At 45.0% G+C, this 21,188-nt stretch overlaps 1 protein-coding gene across 3 annotated transcripts in view; it reads right to left on the bottom strand.

Moving 5' to 3' along the window:
- The window catches only part of OCLN (occludin), a 35,327-nt gene that overhangs the window by 10,198 nt on the left and 3,941 nt on the right, over positions 1-21,188 (bottom strand). For all 3 annotated transcript variants that reach the window (XM_006124306.5, XM_006124304.5, XM_006124305.5), the window contains exons 4-5: positions 19,620-19,781; positions 11,075-11,214 (exon numbers count right to left, since the gene is read on the bottom strand). In XM_006124306.5, coding sequence (XP_006124368.1) covers positions 11,075-11,214; positions 19,620-19,781 — 302 coding nt within the window. The remainder of the gene's footprint in view (positions 1-11,074; positions 11,215-19,619; positions 19,782-21,188) is intronic.

The raw sequence follows: 21,188 nt of genomic DNA, 5'->3' as shown, positions 1-21,188 counted from the left end.
CAAACAGGTTCACATGAATAAACCAGAGGTGATGAAAGGAAAAGAACCTGCTGACACAATCCACCAGTGCCCATTCCAGGCTTCTCAGAGATGTGACGCCTCAAGGTGAATGATGTGCTTCACAAAGAAAACCCACAGTCCCTGTGCCAACAGCCCTCTGGCTAAGAAACAGCTCCTCCCTGCTTGTTGATGTAAAACATTGAGGCCATATTGTCAAGACCTGAACCACCATGCCTTGGATCTGTGGAAGGAACATCTGGCAGCCAAGTGTACTGTCCTGAGTTCCCTGACATCTATATGCAGAGAGAATTCTTCCTGGGACTAGAGGCCAGAGTCCTACAACAGGAGTGTGGTGCATCCAAAACCAAGGTTACTAATGGATACAGGGTGGCAAAAGATACGCCTTTCCTTACAGAATGCAGGTCTCTTCATCAGCCCAGAGAAGTTAGGATGCGGGACAAAACTGTGATTAACACCAGCCACACACATAGGAATCTAAGGCATAAGTACTGCACCACATAAGTATATGCCACCAATCTGAGGCAAACCCAGGCAGTTTTAAGAGGGTGGGTTGAGATCTGATAGAGGAGACCTGACATAATTCAGATTTTGGTCTCCAGTAAATAAGTTTAGGCCAGGGTAGGTACTGCCCTGATTAACTCTATTTTCTGAGCTGGGATCAGATTAAAAAGTATGATTAAAACTATGCCAATGCTGTGCTGGATTTGAGCCTGTGAACATCCTGATGTCCAAGAAGAGCAACAACCACTACCATGCTTAGGGCTGCCAATAAGCTGAAGGGAAGCATGATGAATTAAGAGTGGCATTGACCCACCACAAACTTGGGCAATATTTTGTGTTCATGGAAGATGGAAATGTGGAAATAAGAGTCCTTCAAATTGAGAGTGGCATACCAGTCAGCCTCCAGATTTTTGGGAGTAATGCTCAACTACTCTCTCTGTCCCACTTGTTTGCAGTCAACACTATCTGGAACTATCCCAGGAGGAAGTGGGAGTGATGCAAGTACAGGTACTCAAACCCAGTGCCCAATACACAGCACTTCTTCTGTGTGCTTATTGAGATGGGGGCAGAGACAAAGGGATCTGCCATGGCACCCTGACAAGCCTCAGCGCTGCCTCATTAATTGGCAGAGTCACTCTAGAGGGAGACAATGCAGCCATGACACTAATTAAGCTGTGCACAGACTGTCAATCCTCAGCTTCTAGCCCCCAGTTTGTGGTAACCCTTTTTAGAAGATTTTCATGGGCCCTGAAATCATCCAGGAGGAGCAGGTTGCTGGGGCCGGTGATCGCCATTGCAGGAGAACGACAAGGAAGACACCAGCACCAGAGAATGCCTCTGCTTCCCCTACCTGCACCATTTCCAATGGAGCCACTTCTGCAACCTCAGTATTGGGGTCAGTGCCACTATCAGGGCCCAATGCCGAGCAGGATGAAACAGTGTCTCTCTTGGACACCAAGTACCAACAGTGGAAGGGGGTCTCAGTACCATGAGAAACTCCCACTGGTGCCAATACTGCCAATATATTGGACAGTAACCCAGTGGCCAAGAGCTAGAACTACAGCTGTCAGTATGTAGACAATTTATAGGTTAATCCCTTGCTACCTCTGAATCAGAGGCAGCAATGGAGGGGGGGGGGAAAGCCGGGTGCCCATGAGGAGCTGGCTTCCAGCTCCCTGTAAGCACTGGATCTGCTTGCCCCACCCTACTCCTCATAGCGAGGCAGCAGTGCAGAGGGTGAAGGGGGCAACTAGAGCCAATACATGCCAGGAGCCGGCTTTCATGTACGGGCTCCCTTGGACCTGTCTGCCCCACCACCTTGCTGCCTCCTTACAGAGGCAGCAAGGGAGGAGAAGGCAGGAGTTGGTGCTGGGTGGAGGGAAGCCTGTTTAAAAGCTCTTTCACCCCAGCACCAGGTCCCTGGTGCCACCTCCCCTTCTCCACCATGCACTGCTGCGCATTGCTGCCTCTATCATCCCATGGGGATGTGGAACAGCCTCTGTGCGTGGGGAGTTCAGACCCCCTATAGAGAGGGGCTACTACCACCCTGTGCTGCTGCCTCTGTATTAGAGGCAGCAGTGCAGGGCAGCAGGCATCTGGTCTGCATGGGGAGCTGTTTTATCAACCGGCTCCCCTCACAGACAAGTTCCTACCTGCCACCCCATGCTGCTGCCTCTGATACAGAAGCAGCAGTGTAGGGTATCAGGGGGCTCCCTGGGAGTTGGGCCTGGCCCACACTGGCTGCCAGCCCCTCCTCTGGGGACTATTGAATAGTTGTGTGCCTTCTAAGATTTCATGCAGTTACACAACTATTCAATTACACAATATCTATCACCACAAGTCAGAACCGAAGCCTGGTGCACAAGTCAGACACTGGAATTTCGTCAGCAGAGCAAAGGATTCCCTCTTTGGATCCCTCAAGACACCACAGCAACACAGTAACCACTTCCACCTTCACATGGCACCAGGGAACCAGTGACTAACAACAAATCAGAGACTGCTGCAATGGGACCATGGCGGCTTTTTCTGTGGCTGGTGCTGGGATGGCTCTCACTGCCCCTTGATGCCTTCCATTCCAGGTAGCCTTGGCTGGCATGAGACCTTTGTGGGTGAACAGGATTGGGAAGGCCATCAGGTCCTGTCACACTTGAAAAGCCACCAGAGTTGAAGAAACCAGCAGGAGTGAGATCTCACGAGTCAGAGGTGGGTTCCTCACAGGACTCAGAGCTATAGGCATAGTTGCTGGAGCCAACAGTGGCTCTGGGGACAGACAAGTGGCCTGGCACTGATCTCACTATGTCAGCCATTGCCTGCTTGTCCCTCTTTGGCACCAGAGAGCACCCTCTCTCAGTGCACTGTTTCTTATGCTTCTTCCTCAGCACCAGGGACAGAAAACAATCCTGGGAGGAGACCAGTGCTGGTGGAATGCTTGACACAGAAGCCAAAGTACTCAGTGCAAATTCAGAAGGCTGCCCCAACAGGAAGGCCTTCAGACAAAAGCCTCTATCTTTCTCATTTTAACGTGAGTTTTTCCAAAGCATGTGAGACTGCTAGAGTTTGGGTGATTCACAGGCATGGACCTGCTGCAAGAGGCATACCGCTCGAAGCCCAGGGATGAGGACATGCCTACTGGCAGTATTGGTACCAGTGGAGTTTTTCCACCCATACTGGGCCCCCCCTTCTGTCGCCAGACAGAACCCTCCTCCCCCTGACATCCTTGAGAAAGAGAATCCTTGAGAACGAAACTCTGTCTTCAAAGGCTCCAGGGCCTCCAGAGGTGCTGGAATAACTATGATCCTGGATGCTAGACAGAAACCAGACGATAGCAGCAATTGGGCCAGCACATGACTGGGGCCTTGGGTTGCCTTTGTCTGGTACCAGTAATTGATACGCCTACACACCGTCCCAGAAGAGGAATCTGCCACCCCATCAGAAAAGAATGTCCGGCCCTAATGATTTCATTACCTCCACCTCACACGTGCAAATTAAGCTTCGGATCCCGTGGGAATGGGCGTCACAAAGACATTCCAACTTAATTGGCATTAAGAAGCGTCTACGTGACCACAGGGGTATAAAGTAGGACCCTGTGCACCACTCTAATTGGAGATCCACCCATATACCTGCTGGTCAGGTGGTCTTGGACCCCCGAGACTTTAGGGACGCCTTAGTCTCGTACCGACTGCTTCCAATTGGGATTGAGAGGAACCTGGCTTTGCTGGAGTAAGGATCACAGGGGTGAGAATATACCTGCTAGGTGTCTATTGTACATGCATTTAATAAGAGCTCAGAGAACCAAAAGGGTTTCATGGTACCTGTAAGTGACTTTTAGTGTAATTTCTGTCTTGCCCTTTTGTAGTGGCTGTGTTATCTGTAACACAGCAGTAGCATTTAACAGCTAAGTTTGCCTTGTAACAATAAAATAGTAACTGTTTAAGCTTTAAGCTGACGACTCCTGTTGCTGTAACAGAACCAGACACAATTAGAAGGATCACAGCCAGTCAGGGGTAAACGCAGTAAGAGCTGAGCATTGGGTTGTGCAGCTTCCACGGGGCAAACTATTGGGGCGCTCATCGGCTTTCCCTAGGCTGCCCGCTGCGAAGGGACCCCGGTCCTTGCAGCTAAAGACTCGGGCGTAAAACTTTGGGGCGCCTGTCAGCTTTTTGGCTGCCCGCTGCGAAGGGACCCCAGTTCTAGCAGTTGAAGACTTGGGTGTATAACACACACAAACACAGCCCTGACCACTGGCTGACACGTTCCCACTGCTCTTACTCAGTGGTGTCTCAGCAGTTGTTTCATTCAACCTAGCACTGGCCCGATTCCAGTACTGACCCTAGTACCAAGATCCCACGATGGGCAGAAGGAGTTGAGAGGATTGTCCCTTATATCAGCACATATGCACACAACTCCAGGGGGCACCAGATAGGGATGTGAACAACTAGTTGACTATCCAATAAGCAAATGCTTATCAGATAGTTGACAGGCTAGTCAACTAGTCGCTTCCCCCTGCTTGCTGCCTCTATCAGAAAGAGGCAGTGGGGGGTGGAGGAGGAGGAGAAGAGGACAGGGTACTTCAAAGTATGGGCTCCATGCAGCACTGTCGCTTTGAAGTGTCGTGTGCAGCCTGGGGCAGCTCCATACTGCACGTCGCATTTCAAAGTGGCAGCGCCGCATGGAGCCCAAGATCATCTGGGGACTCCCTCACTGACCGCAGGCTCCATACAGTGCTGCTGCTTTGAAAAGGCTGATCCCGGGCTCCACATGATACTTTCGCCTTTGAAGGCAGAGGCACTCTATCGACTAATCGAATAGTCAATGCAAAATGCATCAACTATTTGATCAGTCAATTAATTGATATTTAACATCCTTAATGCTAGAGCTGGTCCCCTAAGGATACCATTGAAGGAAAAACCTGCAATTCTGCACACAGTGCACATACTACTAGCAGAAATGGGATATGAGCAAAAACTCAAAGAGCAGCTTTACAGAGCTGCAACGCAGACCCTTAAAAAACAAATGTAGTGTCTTCTAGTTATACACAGGCTGACTGAATATAAAGAGGGGCTTCTGAAGCTCAGTGCCATCACCTAGAATTAGCAATATATTCCTCTGAAGAGAACTGTCAGAGGAAAAGATCACCCCAGTTCACAGCTGTTAGAGGAGGGAAGTAAAAAAGGGTAAAAAATATGATATAGTGCTGTATTTCTCAACTTTTTGATCCCAGGGACCAATATTCCCTCTAATTTTTTCCATCCATGTGCAGAATACATTTTGTTGTGTGTACAGAGGCATGTGCAAATGTGTACCACCAACAGAAACACATGCTGCTGGCTGTGGGCATTCTGCTAATCAACTGGGCGGCATCTGAATCTCTCCTGGGTGGCTGCCCAAGCATTAAACTTACAGGGAACACTGCCAGGGACTGCCTTCCTAAACTGCGTCAAAGAGGTTCCAGCACTAGTCACGCACCTGTCAATAATGAACACTGAAATCGCAGTCTCAATTAACACCTGCCATAAGACTTGATCCTATTATAAATTTTATTTTAAAATTTCTACTGAATTTGAACAGGTCTCCTATCCCCATAGAGTTAAAGACTATCAAGAAGAAGTGTCTTCAAACTGTGGGGTAGAACAGGCCTGGGCCAGCCTTCATAGGTGAGGGGAAAGGAGCATCCCTTTGCCCCCAGTTGTTCTGCTACCCTCTGCCCCCTACTGCAGCCCCACCAATCCTGTTCCCAGCCTCAGCCTCCAACTGTGACCCTAACCTCAACCTCCCTGCCCCCCATGGAGCACAGACAGGAGTAACAAGGGGGTGAGGGAGAGCACAAGCCTGAAATGGTTGGGGACTAATGATCTTTTCTTCTAGTCCTGAAACAGGCAGAACTAAAATAACAGAAGAGATGTCTAGTCAGAGGAGAGTATAATTCCTCCCAAATCCCCTTCTAATTATTATGAATGGCAAAAGTTAAGATACTGCACAGCGAGCATTTCATTCTAGAGTCAAGGATTAGTTGCTTCGAATTAGTTTTCAAAGATAGAAATTGAGAATTTTATGTTTCATAAGTATAGGGCCTGAGTCACAAGTTATTTTCACTATTAACAGTTTAGAGAAAAATCAATGCCTGTATGGCAAGTGACGTGCAGGGAAGAGGGACGGTTACGTCTACTGTGTTTGAATGTGCGTCAATAATTAAGTTATAAACAATTGCTGCAGATCTTCAGATTGTAACTAATTTTCTTTTCACATGATGTCACAGTACCAAACAATGAAGAATATCCAAAGTCTTTTGAGACATGTTCTGATTTAAAGCATTCAGAAAGAAATACAATTGTATTTAAACAGATAGGTTGTAGACCTCAACTTAGACCCAGCCAGGGTTTTGTTTTTCAGGTGCACACATGAAGTAGCTATAAACCTCACTTTTGGCACACTTGTGTCTTCCATTGTCATGAGCAAGCAGAGACTGAGTCGTACAGGAGTGCTACTTAAAAGTGAAATTCCTGTGCCTGCAACATTATAGAAAAGGAATGCACATGTGTTTTAGCAGCAGTCCAGCATTGTGATTGGCTACAGGATATCCAGTCTGGAGAGCAGTCATCAAGTACCACAGATGAGATGAAGAGAGATATGGGCAGGCAATTCAAAGCTGGGGAACACACCTTCAAGTTCAGATATAAAGTCAACAGTTTTTGTAGAATGCCTTAGCTCCCACAAGGTGGGAAAGAAGAGTTCAGAGATCAATAGTTGCCCAAGAAGACTTCTGAATGAAAAATCTGATGAGAGACTAACAGAAATTAATTTGACCAAAAATAACGAGCTATGGTGTTGATTAGACTGAGTCGATTTTAGTACTTTCTTTTTTGAAGGAATCTGGTTAAGATTACTATTGTTGGTTGACTTAATGGATAACTATTTTCCTTGGTAGGAAGTGAATTTATTTCTCTTCAGGTGCCATTCTTTGAATTTCATCATTTAACTTGCCAGTACCACCACCACTCTGGAATCTGACAGTTCCCTTCTACAATAAACTCCATTGGTCAGGCATCCAATGCTCCGGCACTCATGATGGTCCAGCACATCAGGAACCCAGAAGTGCTCCGGCTGCCGGACAATTGGAGCTGCTCAATGCCCGGTTTCCCCGATTCAGCCACTGCTGAAACTGACCAGCAGCTGAATCCGGACAGCCGGGGGCAGAGCAGCTGGGGTGCTGCCGGTTGGTCCCGCAGCACCGCCCCTCAGGGCTGCGGGACCAACCCGGCAGCACCCCCGCTGCTCTTGGGAACGCCTGGAGAAGAGCAGCTGGGAGTGCTGCTGGGTTGGTCCTGCAGTGCCGAGGGGCAGTGCTACGGGACCAACCAGGCAGCACCCCAGCTACTCTGCCCCAGGCATCCCCGATTCAGACGCTGCTGAAACTGACCAGCAGCAGCTGAATCGGGAACGCCTGGGGCAGAGCCCAACTATTGGAAGGGGGGGCTATGAGGGGCCTGGGGTGGGGAGGGGTTGCCCTCATAGCCCCCCCTTCCGATAGTCCGGAAGATCTGATAATCCGGCACCCCCTGGGTCCTAAAGGTGCCATATTATTGAAGTTTACTGTATTTTTCTTCAAACACACAGGTGTAATTTTTCCTTCATCAGCATGCCCTGTTTAATTCCCCCATCCCTATTACCAGGGCTCAACGAACTGCGGCGAGATCTACTCGCCAGCGCAGCGCTGGTGAACGGGGCGACTGAATGAAATCTACTCGCCACGAGCAAGGAGATATTGCAATTTGTCAAGCCCTGCCGATTACTGTTGATGATAAGCTAAGCTCCATGTAAGCTGTGTGGCTGCAGAGCTGCCTAGTCAGGGCCATGCAGACGCTTAAGGAAAGAAGGAGGGCTGCTCCCCACCACCTAGTCAAGCTGTGGCCAAGTCATGGACCCGTCTGCCGCAGACTGGGGAATGGGCACCTATCCTGAAGCTGCAATGACTAACTGGGAGAGATGCCTTTCCCTCCCAGCTCAAGTGCCTTTGTGAAGAGACGTATCAGAGGGATAGCCGTGTTAGTCTAAATCTGCAAGAACGGCGAGAAGTCCTGTGGCACCTTACAGACTAACAGATTTATTGGAGCATAAGCTTTTGTGGGCAAAGACCCACTTTGTCAGATGCATGTAGTGGAAATTCCAGAGGCAGGTATAAATATACAGGCATAAGGAAAGAGTTCCAATCAAGAGTAAGGCTGGAGATAATGAGGTCAATTCAGTCAGGGAGGATGAGGCCCACTTCTAGCAGCTGATGTGGATCAGCACCATTTTCCTCTGTGTTTTAATTTGTTTTCCTTAGTTGCTTTGTAACATCTAGCAACCAAGTATGCTTTATCAAGTATATCTTTTGTTTTGTAATTAAAAAAAAAATCACTTTAAAAAGGTGATGATTTGATTCTTGTGTCCTGGAAGGTGTCCCGCAAGGTCTGTCTGTCTGTATCTGCATGCCTCAGACTGAAAGGTCAGCTACTAGAGACTGCAGCTTGTTTTCTTCTTTTCTTTTTTCAAGCTATTTTAGGACAAAAGAGCTTGGGGTACCCTTGGGGATGGGTTCAAGTGTTCACCCCTGGTTTTTTAGAGATAAAAATCACTTGATGCTGGCCACCATCCCCCAAAATTTGTGTATTGAGATTCTGGAGGAGAAGGTTTTTGTAACCAGTGCCTGTAGAGGCAAGGTTTTTAAGCTCTCTTGTGGGCCCTCATCTTCTGCATCTGAATAGCCCTGATGGGGGGCTGAGTTTATCATTAATCCTATCGACTACATGCACTCTCCCACCTTTAATGCCTCCCACAAAGGCAGCAGCATGTGGGGTGCATGTAGTGTTGCCAGATGGTTTAATCAAAAACACCAGACACACTTGACATTACATCACAATCTACATTACATCTTATTTAGAAAATAACGGACATTTCTATTTTCTCAATTTGTTTCCCGATCAGGAAGCTCAAATACTGGACTGTCCGGTACAAAGCCAGACACCAGGCAACCCTAGGGGCATGCCTGGGCACGCTGCCAACACAGGCTGCGCCACAGGATGCCAGCACAGCCTCTGTATCAAAAGCAGCAGCACAGGATGGCAGGGGGCTTCCTGGGAGGCACTGGCTGCTGGCCCCGCCCCTGGGGACTACTGAATAATCATGTAACCGCTAAGATTTGATGTGGTTACACGATTATTAAATTAATCAGTATCTAACATCCCATACCAGACTCTGGCTCTACTTCCAGCTTTCTCCCCCCACAACTAGGCTCCAGGCCACCAAACCCTCCCCCCGGCAGGACTGGCTCCACTCCCAGCCTGCCCAGCTGGGCTCCGGGCCATTGTCCCCCCTGCCGTAGAACCAGCTTCGCTCCAGACCACTCCCTGGCCAGGGTCTGGGTCCCACTCCAGCCGCCCTTCCTCCTCTCCAGTCCCTCCTGGACATGGGACTGACTATTACAGCCCCCCTCAGCCAGGTTCTTGGCCTGACTCAGCCCCCTCCCTCTGGCCACAGGACCAGATCTGCTAAGCCTCCCCCCCAAACCAGGTTCTGGGCCACCTCTTCTCCCAGGCTGCAGGACGGGCTCCAGGCCACCAGCTCCCCAGCCATAGGACCAACTCTGCTCCTGGCTTCCTAACCAGGCTCCGGGCCTCCCCATCTGGACTCCCAGCCAGCCCCCATAGGCCCAACAACATCTGTGGTCTGGGTGGTCCCTCTGTTGGACCAGAAAGGCGCTCTCTGTGGTCTCTCTGTTGGACCAGAAAGGCTCAAGCTGTACTAGTTTGAATAACTTAAGTAACATCTATGGACCAGATCACAAGCCAAAACAAAGACAGACGGTATCATGCAAATGACAGACAGTAACTAAATATAATTACACCAGAAAGATATTAATATGGATAAATACTACAAAAGTCATTTCCTAGATTTTCTGCACATTAATTCATTAGTAGCCATTTTATATTAAAAAAACATATTATGCATTCGTAAGAAGAGCATAATCTGGAGAAAACCCTTTTCAACTGCAGTTAGAGCTGAGGCTTGTGAGGAAGGTTCCTTGATTTTTACAATCTCAGGCCACGTCTTCATTACGCAGATGTACGCTGCTGTGGTTGATTTTCTGGAGTTCAATTTAGCGGGTCTAGTAAAGACCTGCTAAATTGAACTCAGAGGATGCCCCCATCGACCTCCCACTGTGGAGACCATGTGAAAGTTCGAATTAAAGTACATTGATTCCAACTACATAATTAACATAACTGGGATTGTGTTTCTCAATTTTACCTTCCCACGGAATGTAGACCTGGCCATGTGTACAAGTTTTAGATGAATCTTCCAGAACCTTATAAAACTGTAATAGTAAGCTGACACAAAAAAACAGTAATTCCAACATAAACAGGCTAATCAACACGGCACAGACAGGATAACATCTACAATAACCCCACCGATTTTTTCCACAAGGAAATCCTGAGTAAGGACTGAAAGATATACTAAAAAGAGGATCATAAGAGTCTAAACACATTTCTAATAAGGATGTTAAATATCGGTTAATTGCATAGTCAAGTAACCTCATGAATTATCAATTAGTCGACTATTCTATAGCCCCAAGGGGCGGAGCCAACAGCCAGTGCTCTCTGGCCTCACTCCTGAGAAGCCCCCTGCCATCCCACACTGTTGCCTCTATATAAGAAGCAGCAGTGCAGAGTGGCAGCAGCCCATCTGGGGGGGTTGGGTCTGAGCTCCTGGACCTGATGCGAGCTGCTACTGAGCCAGGCTGCCTGGCCACCTCATTCCTAATATACTTTAAGTACAGAGCTGCAGTAGGGATGGGTCCCAAACCCATCACAAGTCAGGACTGAGCTGGGCTGCTGGCCAGCCTGCTAAAATGTACTGGTGGGGTGGGGGGGGGGGGGGGGCGGAAATGCATGTAGTATATAGCATTAACCTGTAAGGTTTCCACTTATCAGTTAATCGACTATACTATTACATCTTTAATTTCTATTACACATCTTGTATTGTGTATCTATCAAAGAAGCAGGAACAGTTTACTTACGGCATAGCTCTGTAAGCTGTGTCTGTACATACTCGATTTTCATTAACGTTCTCCCAAACAGAGTAAGCCATGGAACTAGCAACTCCATCTGGGTAGTCCACTACTGGTACTTCTGCTGGTTCAGCATTAACATTTTTTACCTAGTTAAATAATCCCCCCACAAAAAAAAAATACATTAAGATACACAACATTTCAGTTTTGTGGCTGAAAGCAATTTTTTTAAACACACAACTCCAGTAGTTCACATTCAGTTTCTATTGGTTTTTTCATTTAAGTATTTTCAGAACTAAAATTATACAAATTACTCAAAAATATTTTTATATTTACAGGAGAAGACAGACACTCATACCACCACAATGAAATAATGAGCACTATTTTAATACGGGCACAGCATTGACTAAAAAGAAGTTTCTGAGATTTAAATGAAGTGACTGAATGCTTCTGAGTACTGAGCTCATGTTCACATGGGGAATGGTAGTCAAAGACCGCTCACATCCTAAACATCACTGAGGACCATAGAGGACTTCCCCGTCCCTCCCCACAAAAAATATTTAAGGTGGAACTGCTCTGGCACTATTGGGCACAGGAGGCTCTAGGCCCAAAGCATGAGTCCTGTGTTTATTATTTTTCAAGAAATAGGATTCTGCTGCCCAAAATTACATGAGATATTTGTGACCTGGGTATAGCTATAAGACAGCTTACAAATACATGAAAAATATCTAACACTTCCAGTGTTTTCTGGCATTCTGGTTAGCCTGAGAGGCTGCTTCATATCAGTGTCTGACTGATAGATGGAGAGTTGGCTACATTCATATTGCCCATGCTACCCATTACTACTTTCATTTAGAGGTCAATTTAAAGATGATGTAGCAGTTTTGGAATTTGAAGTTGAAGCAGTATAGAAAGGGGATGGAAAGAGGCAAAAGGAGAAGATTGTTTTATTTGAAGTTTAACATTTATTTACATTTCTTAAAAAGATGCCAGTAAAAGTGACCTGAGAATTGAACGGGGTAGGCTTTCGAAGAGCAACGACTAGAGTAGAAGAAGATTAATGTAGTTGGCCGAGAAGCAATATGACTTCTAGACAACTGGGGGTCGGGGAAAGTAGACCAACTTTATTTGTAGCCCCAATTCAGAAAAGTTATTAAAAAATGAGTAGATCCAACAAACTCAAGGGAATAGTTTACATGCTTGAAGTTAGACATATCCTTCAAGGAAACTTTCCAAACTGGGCCCCTAATGAACTAGATTGCACTCAATGGATTTGAATAGGACAGGTATGTTAATAATGTACCTCTCTGTAGCATTTTCCAGCATTAACCAGTATAGAGTCTTTAATGTATATTTGGGTATTGTGCACACAACACTGTTGATGATTTCCAAAATGCCCTACCGTATATAATTCAGACAGAAGAGGGCTTTATTCTCAAACTATACCTAATATCTAGATATATAGATGTTAATGTTGAACATCATGCTTGCATATTTTCACCCTTGGGGTTTCTTTAAACAAAGGAGTGGCTCAACTAGTTTTTCCAGTTCTACAGGTGTTTTACAACCACATATGTTTTTCAAGGAAGTATCTCCAAACCTCTCAATATAATCTGTACTTAAAAAAAAAAAAAAAAAAAAAAAAAAAAAAAACACTTCTTATGCCACATGGAATAAAGACCAAAATAGCACTTATTTGATTTTCCCTTCTTTTTCAATAACTAGTGGTCTCCATGAATAGAGAAGGATTTACGCTTAGTGTAAGATGCCAATATCCTGCATCTCCCCTTCCACACCAATTTTTGCAAGTTCAACCATGTAACTATTATGTCAATTTTCTTATTCCCACTTGTCACAGTAGAGATAGCCACCCTATGAGCAGAAGTGATGGTCTAATCAGGGCCATTCTGTAACTGCTATGCCCTTAGAAAAATGCTTATCATACCAGAAGAGGTTCAGCCTAATTGTGCTTCTCCAGCTGGTGATGCAGAGGCAGCACCAGCACTACCAGGGGTAGGAAGACATATTACACCAACACTCAATAGTAAAGGTGTGGGAGGTTAGAGGGAGAGAACACAATAAAGAACAAAGAAGAGACCTAAGTGCATCTACACTAATAAAATGTATGGCTACGTCTACACTGGCATGATCTTGCGCAAGAACTCTTGTGCAAAAACTCTTCCAGAAGAGAGCATCTACACTAGCATGTGCCTTTGCGCAAGAGCATCCATGCCAACGTAGACGCTCTCTTGCGCAAGAAAGCTCTGATGGCCATTTTAACCATAGGGCTTTCTTGCGCAAGAAATTCATGTTGCCTGTCTACAATGGCCTCTTGCACAAGAACAGTTGTGCAAGAGGGCTTATTCCTGAGCAGGAGCATCAGAGTTCTTGCACAAGAAGTATTGATTTTATACATTAGAACGTCCGTTTACTTGCACAAGAGCTCGCAGCCAGTGTAGACAGGCAGCAAGTTTTGCGCAAGATCGCACCAATGTAGATACAGCCATATATGTATAATTCACCATCACTGATGGAAGTTGTAGCATAGCTTGATGAAACCACCAAATCATCTGTTATGATATAATGGCAAAGATGCCGAAGCCCTGATTTCATCAAAGCTTTTACCCTTATTCTCATCAGTAGTCAACGGTTGCTACAAAGTTTGCTAGCCATGTGAAAGAAGCTACTTAATTTAGGATGGCAGTAGAGAGACAAACAAAGCCTTTCAGACAACTGTGCTGGTAAGATCTCAATCCTCTTATACTATCCCACATACACTACAGACAAGGAGAAAAAGCAGCATCAACTACTAAAATATAGGATTTTTTTTTTTAGAAAAGAATGAGTATTACTTATAAACCACATACAAAGTTTATGCATTGGCTCAATGTAAGAAGCTTGAAAAAAAATATTCTTATCTCCCTCTTCCTTCCTAGCTGTGGAGTCTGCTCTGTTAGCTAACAGAAGCTCAAGTGCACACAAACCCTGCACTTTTTGCCTTAGAAAAAGATACCTGTATATTACACTACACTGCTTACAGAAAAGGAGGAAAACAAAACCTCGGCAGAGCAAGAAAAGTAACACAACAACAAAACAAAACTCCAAGTTAGTAAATATATATTGCCTCAAATAAAAGCCCTCAATTCTTTTGCAACAAAAACACTTTTAAGAATAAAGGTATGGCTTCACAACCTTTTTCCAACTTAATGACATTTTAGTTTAACTAGTGAAAACCTACATAGACACATTTGAATGGTAATTTAAATTTACAGAGGCAAACCAACATAAGCCAGATTTAAATCAATGTGAGAGCATCCAAATGAAGTCAGATCAACTAAATTGGTTTAAAAGTCATACCCCTTGCATTATGCCAGAGCGACTCTGTAATTAGAGCAGACTTTAGAACAGAAGGGAAAAACATAAGGAAACTAACATTTGGATATACACTCTTCAGCAACTGATCTTCAGTCTAAGTCTATATCTACTCTAGCACTTTTGCCAGTAAAACTAAAGTGAGAAAAAGAAAAGCCATCACATCTCTGATTGAGGCAAGCTTCACTGACAGAAGCACCAACGTCAACAGCATTGTATCACAGGAGACCTTACGAACAAAGGGTATGTCTATACTACCGACTTATGTCAATGCCCAAAAGTTGACAAAATAAATCACCAGAGTGTGTTCGCACTTGCTCCCTCTGTGGGATAATCATATCCACACTGGGGGCACCATCATCAACTATGAGCAATGCACTGTGCCATGTTGTGGAAAGACAGAGCTGATCCTTGTGCATCTTGGGGTTTCCCCTCAGTTGTCTCTCAGCCTCTTCAGTTGCCAAGAGCAGCATTATGAGTAGTTCTGTGAGCTCTCCATTTCAAGGAACCTCAAAGCAGCACAGCAACCTGTCCCCCGCTCTCTGTAGCAGCAGTCTGCCTATCACTGTGTTCATAGTGCAGGACAGCACTCCAATGATTTGCTCTTTGTCCTCCAAGAAGAGCAACTCACTTAGCTACTTAACTGTCAGCATAAGTTTCCTCTGAATATTGTGGCAACATACCGTGGCAACATACCGTCCCCTCCCCTCTCCACCAGCTTACTTAATCAGCCCCACCCAGGAGCTCAGGCCTGTTGCAGGCTGTCAGATAGTCCTGGAACTTTGAAAGGGAGGGGCGCATGCCTGCAGGACAGCAGAAATCAAAGCTGAACAGAGTTATTAGAGCAGGTATTGTGGGATACTGGCAAAAGCCAGTTCTATCGACAAAACCACCAGCAGAGTCCACACTGGCTCTTTGTACACAACAAAGGAACCGGAAAAGAAAAAAGTCTCTTGTTGGCATGGAAGTTTTTTGTGGCCAAAACTGAGTGTTTTTCCAGACAAAAATGCCATTACAATACATATGCTCTTACTCTTTTGTCACCAAAAGGCAGGTTTTGATGTCAAAACTTTGTAGTGTAGACAATGTAACTTATTCCTGGACAACAAACTTTATAGGATAGGACACAAACACTGATGATTTATTTACAGGCAGTCCCCGAATTACACGGATCCGACTTATGTCGGATCCGCAGTTACGAATGGGGTTTGCTGCCCATCTCCCTGGTCTGCTGGAGACCAGCAGACCAGGGAGACGGGAAGCAAAGCCTCTGAGGACACCGGCAGCGGGGCAGCCACGGCGCGTCTGGGCTGTCCGCTGCCCACGTGCTCCGCGGCTTTGCTCCATGTCTCCCCAGACCAGGGAGACGGGGAGCAAAGCCGGGGAGCATGCGGGCAGCGGACAGCCCAGACACGCTGCGGCTGTCCCACTGCCGGCGTCCTCAGAGGCTTTGCTCCCCATCTCCCTGGTCTGCTGGTCTCCAGTAGACTAGGGAGACAGGGAGCAAAGCCGCGGAGCACGCAGGCAGCAGGACAGCCGCGGCGCGTCTGGGCTGTCCCACTGCCCCCGTGCTCCGCGGCTTTGCTCCGGACGCCTGTGGTACAGCAGCTGGGCGCTGCCGGTTGGTCCCGTAGCGCCACTCTGGGTGCTACTGTACCAACCCAGCAGCACCCCAGCTGCTCTGCCCCAGGTGTCCTGATTCAGCCACTGCTGGTCAGTTTCAGCAGCGGCTGAATCAGGGCGGTTGGGGCAGAGCAGCTTGGGTGCTGCTGGGTTGGTCCAGTAGCGCCGAGGAGCGGCACTACTGGAGCAACCCCGCAGCACCCAAGCTGCTCTGCCCCAGGCGTTCCCAAGTCAGCAGCTGCTGGAACTGACCAGCACTGACTACAGTAAGCCCAAGGCAGAGTTGCTCTGCCCCGGGCTTCCTGGAATCAGCAGCTGATCAGTTTCAGCAGCAGCTGACTTGGGGACGCCTGGGGTTCTTAAGTTGAATCTGTATGTAAGAACTGGCGTCCAGATTCAGCCTGTTGAAACTGATCAGCAGTTGATTCCAGGAAGCCCGGGGCAGAGCAACTCTGCCTCGGGCTTCCTGTAGTCAGCCGCTGGTCAGTTTCAGCAGCGGCTGAACCTGGATGCCAGTTCCGACTTACATACAGATTCAACTTAAGAACAAACCTACAGTCCCTATCTTGTACGTAACCCGGGGACTGCCTGTATATGCAAGCTATGAGTTTTCCTCTCAAAATGGACATGAACAACTGAAAATTAAAGCATAAAGTTATGACAGACACTCAACAAGATTTATCACCAAAGGAAAAATTGTCCCATTTAAGAAAACTGATGAAGATGGCTTACCCAATGCTCTCAGGGCAAGGTTGGCAAGATGCATCCTGGGAGTCGGATCCAGCCTGCTTAACACTTTGATCTGGCCCACGTACTACATCTGTCCGCTTTCTATTTATATCTTGCTGCCCATGCCACCAGATTTCCAGGAGGTGGCTCAGGCAGCAGGATCCTATTTAAACAGCTCCCAGTCGTGGAGCTACTCCAGCAGGGGCTGGAGCCACAAACCTTTTAAATAGCTGTAGCAACCCCAGGCAACTGGAAGGCAATGCAGTAGCGGTGAGGCCAGGAGCCGCAAGCCCTTTGCTATGTTTTTAATTCAAAGCCTCTGGCCTCAGTAAAGTCTGGGGGCAGGTTACTCTCCAGCCCCACACCTTCTGCCCCAGACCATGCCCCTTCCAGGGATGGAGCCCACCTGTGACAGTGTACCAAATGTCATGAAGTGGCCCCCGGAAGAAATTATTGCCCACCCCGGTCTCAGGGCACATGTGCTCCCTGCTGCAAAGCATAGCCAGGCTACCACAGAGCTATGGACCCTGAAAGCCATCCACCAGGCATGTCCAAAGTCCGGCCCGCGGGCCAATTGCGGCCCGTGTTCTGGTTTAATACGGCCCCACAGGTAATTTGGCAATATCTATCTTTTATGGCCCCCAACGAATCCATATGTATTGAGATGAATACATTGTAAAATCTCAGTTAATGTCAGTTGGTCTAAATCAGTTATAAATATATTTGGACACAACATGTATACTTGGTGTTATGTTCCTGTTCATATATTTTTTAAACTTAAAAGTTGACAGACAACCTTTATTACCAATAATATGTAATGTACTTTACAATGTTCCTGACATATATTTCAGCTTCCTGGATTTTTTTTTCATCTGGCCTTCAGATATGAAAGGCAGAGTGATTTAACACCTGTTTAGATTTGTCATCCATGTGACGAAATGAAAAGTATGCCGTTTGCAATAAACTTTGCATAAAATAGTTAATTTGCATTTAATTTTAATGGTTCAAAGAATGTTAGGCAAAATGGTCGGCCCTCACGCATGTTCACTTCATCAAATCTGGCCCTCTTTGAAAAAAGTTTGGACACCTCTGGCCATCCACTGAAGGAACCATGCCTGCTTTTGTCAGAAGTTCACTGAAACTGCTGTTTCCATGAAACATTTTGTTTCTAACTAATCAGCATATTCTGACTAAAACCTGTTTTTTTCAGATACTTCCCAACCAGCCCTAGCTCTGGAGCTCTAGTCCCATGAGAAAAGTTTTCCAGTGAACCAGGAAAATAGACTTAACCTGTACTTGATTGATATTTCTACTTGTTTTGTTGTTTTACTGAGACTTCTCTCATCTTTATAAAACAGGCAAAAAACAAAAAGGGGAACCCTAAAAAAAAAAAACCCCTCTTTCCTTTGTAGTCACTTAATATCATAATAGTGTGCTGTGATAGGATGAGACATAAGATTTGGTTCTTTCAATACAACAGAACGCAATAGGCTGTGTATTAGCAAGCTCCAAAGGAATCTCTCAGATGTGCTTGTGTGGAGTTAAGATTAAAACAAACAAGTCATTTTCAAAATGATCATGAATTATTGTGGCAAGTATGAAGCCAGTACTGGAACCACGGCCTGTTATCCAAAACCAAACATCTACTTCTTAAGCTAAAAGAAGATCACCACCACATATTGGGGGGTTGGGGAGGATCAAACTAGACACCACTCTAATTATTTCTAAGACACAACCAGACATTAGAGGACAACATGTTCACATGCGTAGAATCCAATTCTTCAACTTTAGTGAAAAGCAACTTCCACTATCACTTAAAGCAGGACTGCCCCAAAACAACAAGCTTTTAACCTCATTTTTTCAGCTAAAATTGCTCCAGCCCCCACTGGTTAGCCAGAACCACTATGCCTCATCCTTACTGGTTAACCATTCACATCCCTAACTGAAACCTTAACTAAAGAGAGGCTACTACCTCCCTACACTGAGAAAAAACAAAACACACCAGATAGTCAATCAGGATTTTCAGTTTCACTGGTAGTTTCCTATATATTCCCTTTTCTGCTGTCATGAAACATGAGTAAATAAGTTAAGTAAAGAAAAGACACACCCAGAAACTGTCTCTCCACAACACTTACTTCAAACTATCCCTTATAGCAGTTCCTAAAATAGTTCTGGCTCATAACCTTTGTCCAATGAGCAGAGGTAGACTCACATGAGTCATAACATACTTATGAGGTACACACGAATACTGTGAACACAGTTTCAACCATCAAGAACTCAAATACCCCTGACATTTTCTTTGAGTTATTTTAGATTGCTTAATACTTATCTGGCTTTTTGGAAGAGAGCTCAAGTAAAAGCTAATAAGGATATTCCCTAAACTGGGTAACAGATATAACAATCTACTTCCAGGGTTTCCAGAAAGAATAACTGGGAGACTACACTGAAGTACTGTTGCAATTTTACATGCTTCCTCTTCTATGATCCTTATATCATTGAAGAGATTAATCTGATCACCTCAGAACATCCATTTTACCACTGGCAACAACCATCTATATAAACTGAAAACCACATCTAGTTTAACAATGGCTTTCTGAAGTGCTTTTGCTTTATTTCATGCACAAACTGACTTGTTATTGTAAAGCTGCTCTTAGAAATACGCTGCTGGAATTTTTTGTTTTCAGATTTTTAAAGATTGTATTAGATTTTTTAAACAGGAGTTTTAAACAAAGATGTCACTTATAATAAAGCTGAATCAAATTTATGGCACAGAAACCTTGAATTTGAGGGTTTGTGTCTGTTTAGAATAAGCATCCAATATTAAACTTACCCATTCTTCTACATTGGGGGGATTTTCTTCATAAACCTTTATTTTATCCCAGAGAATGTTCATTTTACCATAATAATTCATCTGATTTCGGGTCTTCACAGAAAAATATATGATTATGGCAAAAGCAACAATAACCAAGAATCCCAATACAATGGCAATAGCCTAAAAAGGAAAAATATGCAGCAGATATTATTTGAATACAAGACCATTTATTCAAGGTGCCAAAAAAAAAAAAAAAAAAAAAAAAAATCAAGAATGCCGCCTTCTGAAGCTGCACGCCAACCCCCAAGAAAAAAAAAAAACCTCAAACCATTGCTTTCTCCTCCCCTCCACATAACAATCAGCATTCTAATTCAAATTAAAATCCCAACATCTTCTCATCATATGAACACCCCCCATTTCCAGAACAATACATGGGCTTTGCAGCATACCAAGAAGACAAAATTGAAGCTATTTAAGACTAGTGGAAGAGTATATTTTGCTGGGAACCTCCCACCCTCTACACACACTTTTACACCTGTACTGATTTCATGTTTCATCCAAGCAGAGCTGGTGCTGAGGGAACCAGCTTTTAAACAGCACCAGCTACTGCTTCTCCACCTCCCTTTGTGCCTCTCATACAGAGGCAGGAGAAGAGAAGAAATGTGAGTAGTCAACTAGATTAAACTATAAGCTTAGGCTTATTGTTCACATCCCTCCAATAGAGTTCTCCCAACCTCAGATAATTTCAAACTGACAGAAGTCAACTTTGAGAAAATTTTAAACAAAACAGAATACCTCCCACACATGTTAAGGCCTCTGCACAGTATGAAAGGAGAGTCCCCAATTCTGCCCAAATGCAGGTCACTTTGAAAGGGAGCACCATCTCATAACCCCTCCCAGATGCCACATGCAGTTTTCATTTCAGCACATTCTGGGGCCTTAACCAGAGAACACTCGGCTAAAGACTAAGGAAAATTGTGTTGGCTATTTAGGAAATGAGACCAGAAGTCTACTAAACTTACCGTTTGAAACAATATAGTTAACGGAAGCATTCTACAAAGAGGTCTGTAGTGCACAAATGCAGCGCTTGTATTTATCTTAGATAATAAAAAGTCTCTTTTAACCATCAAATGAAGGTTTTGAAATTTAATATTTTATGACGTTCCAATAGCCCAACATATTAGAACTGCAATAACTATAATACATTTAATAATTTTTTAAATTTTATCACCACAAAGTCATATTGGTCACCTAGAAGTGGTTATGGCTTATTATAGTGACTTTTTTCTTGCACAGGTGCTATCAGTGCATATAAATTTGATACAAGAGACTAGGTTAAAATACATGGACAAAGAAATGAGATTTACTTTCACATGTAAATATATTCAGAGTAATTCGCTCCTTTTACTGTGATAGAGCAAGGATGACATGGGGCAATGGAAAAAAAAAAAGATGGCATGCTAACAAATCATCTCTAGTTAAAAAGGATTTAATTTTGGTCTCCTATATTGCAGCTTATATTAATTTTAATTGCACCCATGCTCATGGTAATTTACTATATTCCTGGAAGCTTATAAAAGTTCTTCA

This window comes from Pelodiscus sinensis, chromosome 6, assembly GCF_052426305.1.
Source record: "Pelodiscus sinensis isolate ZL-2025 chromosome 6, ASM5242630v1, whole genome shotgun sequence".
Taxonomy (NCBI): Eukaryota; Metazoa; Chordata; order Testudines; family Trionychidae; genus Pelodiscus; species Pelodiscus sinensis.
This window is presented reverse-complemented; position numbering and strand designations above follow the sequence as displayed.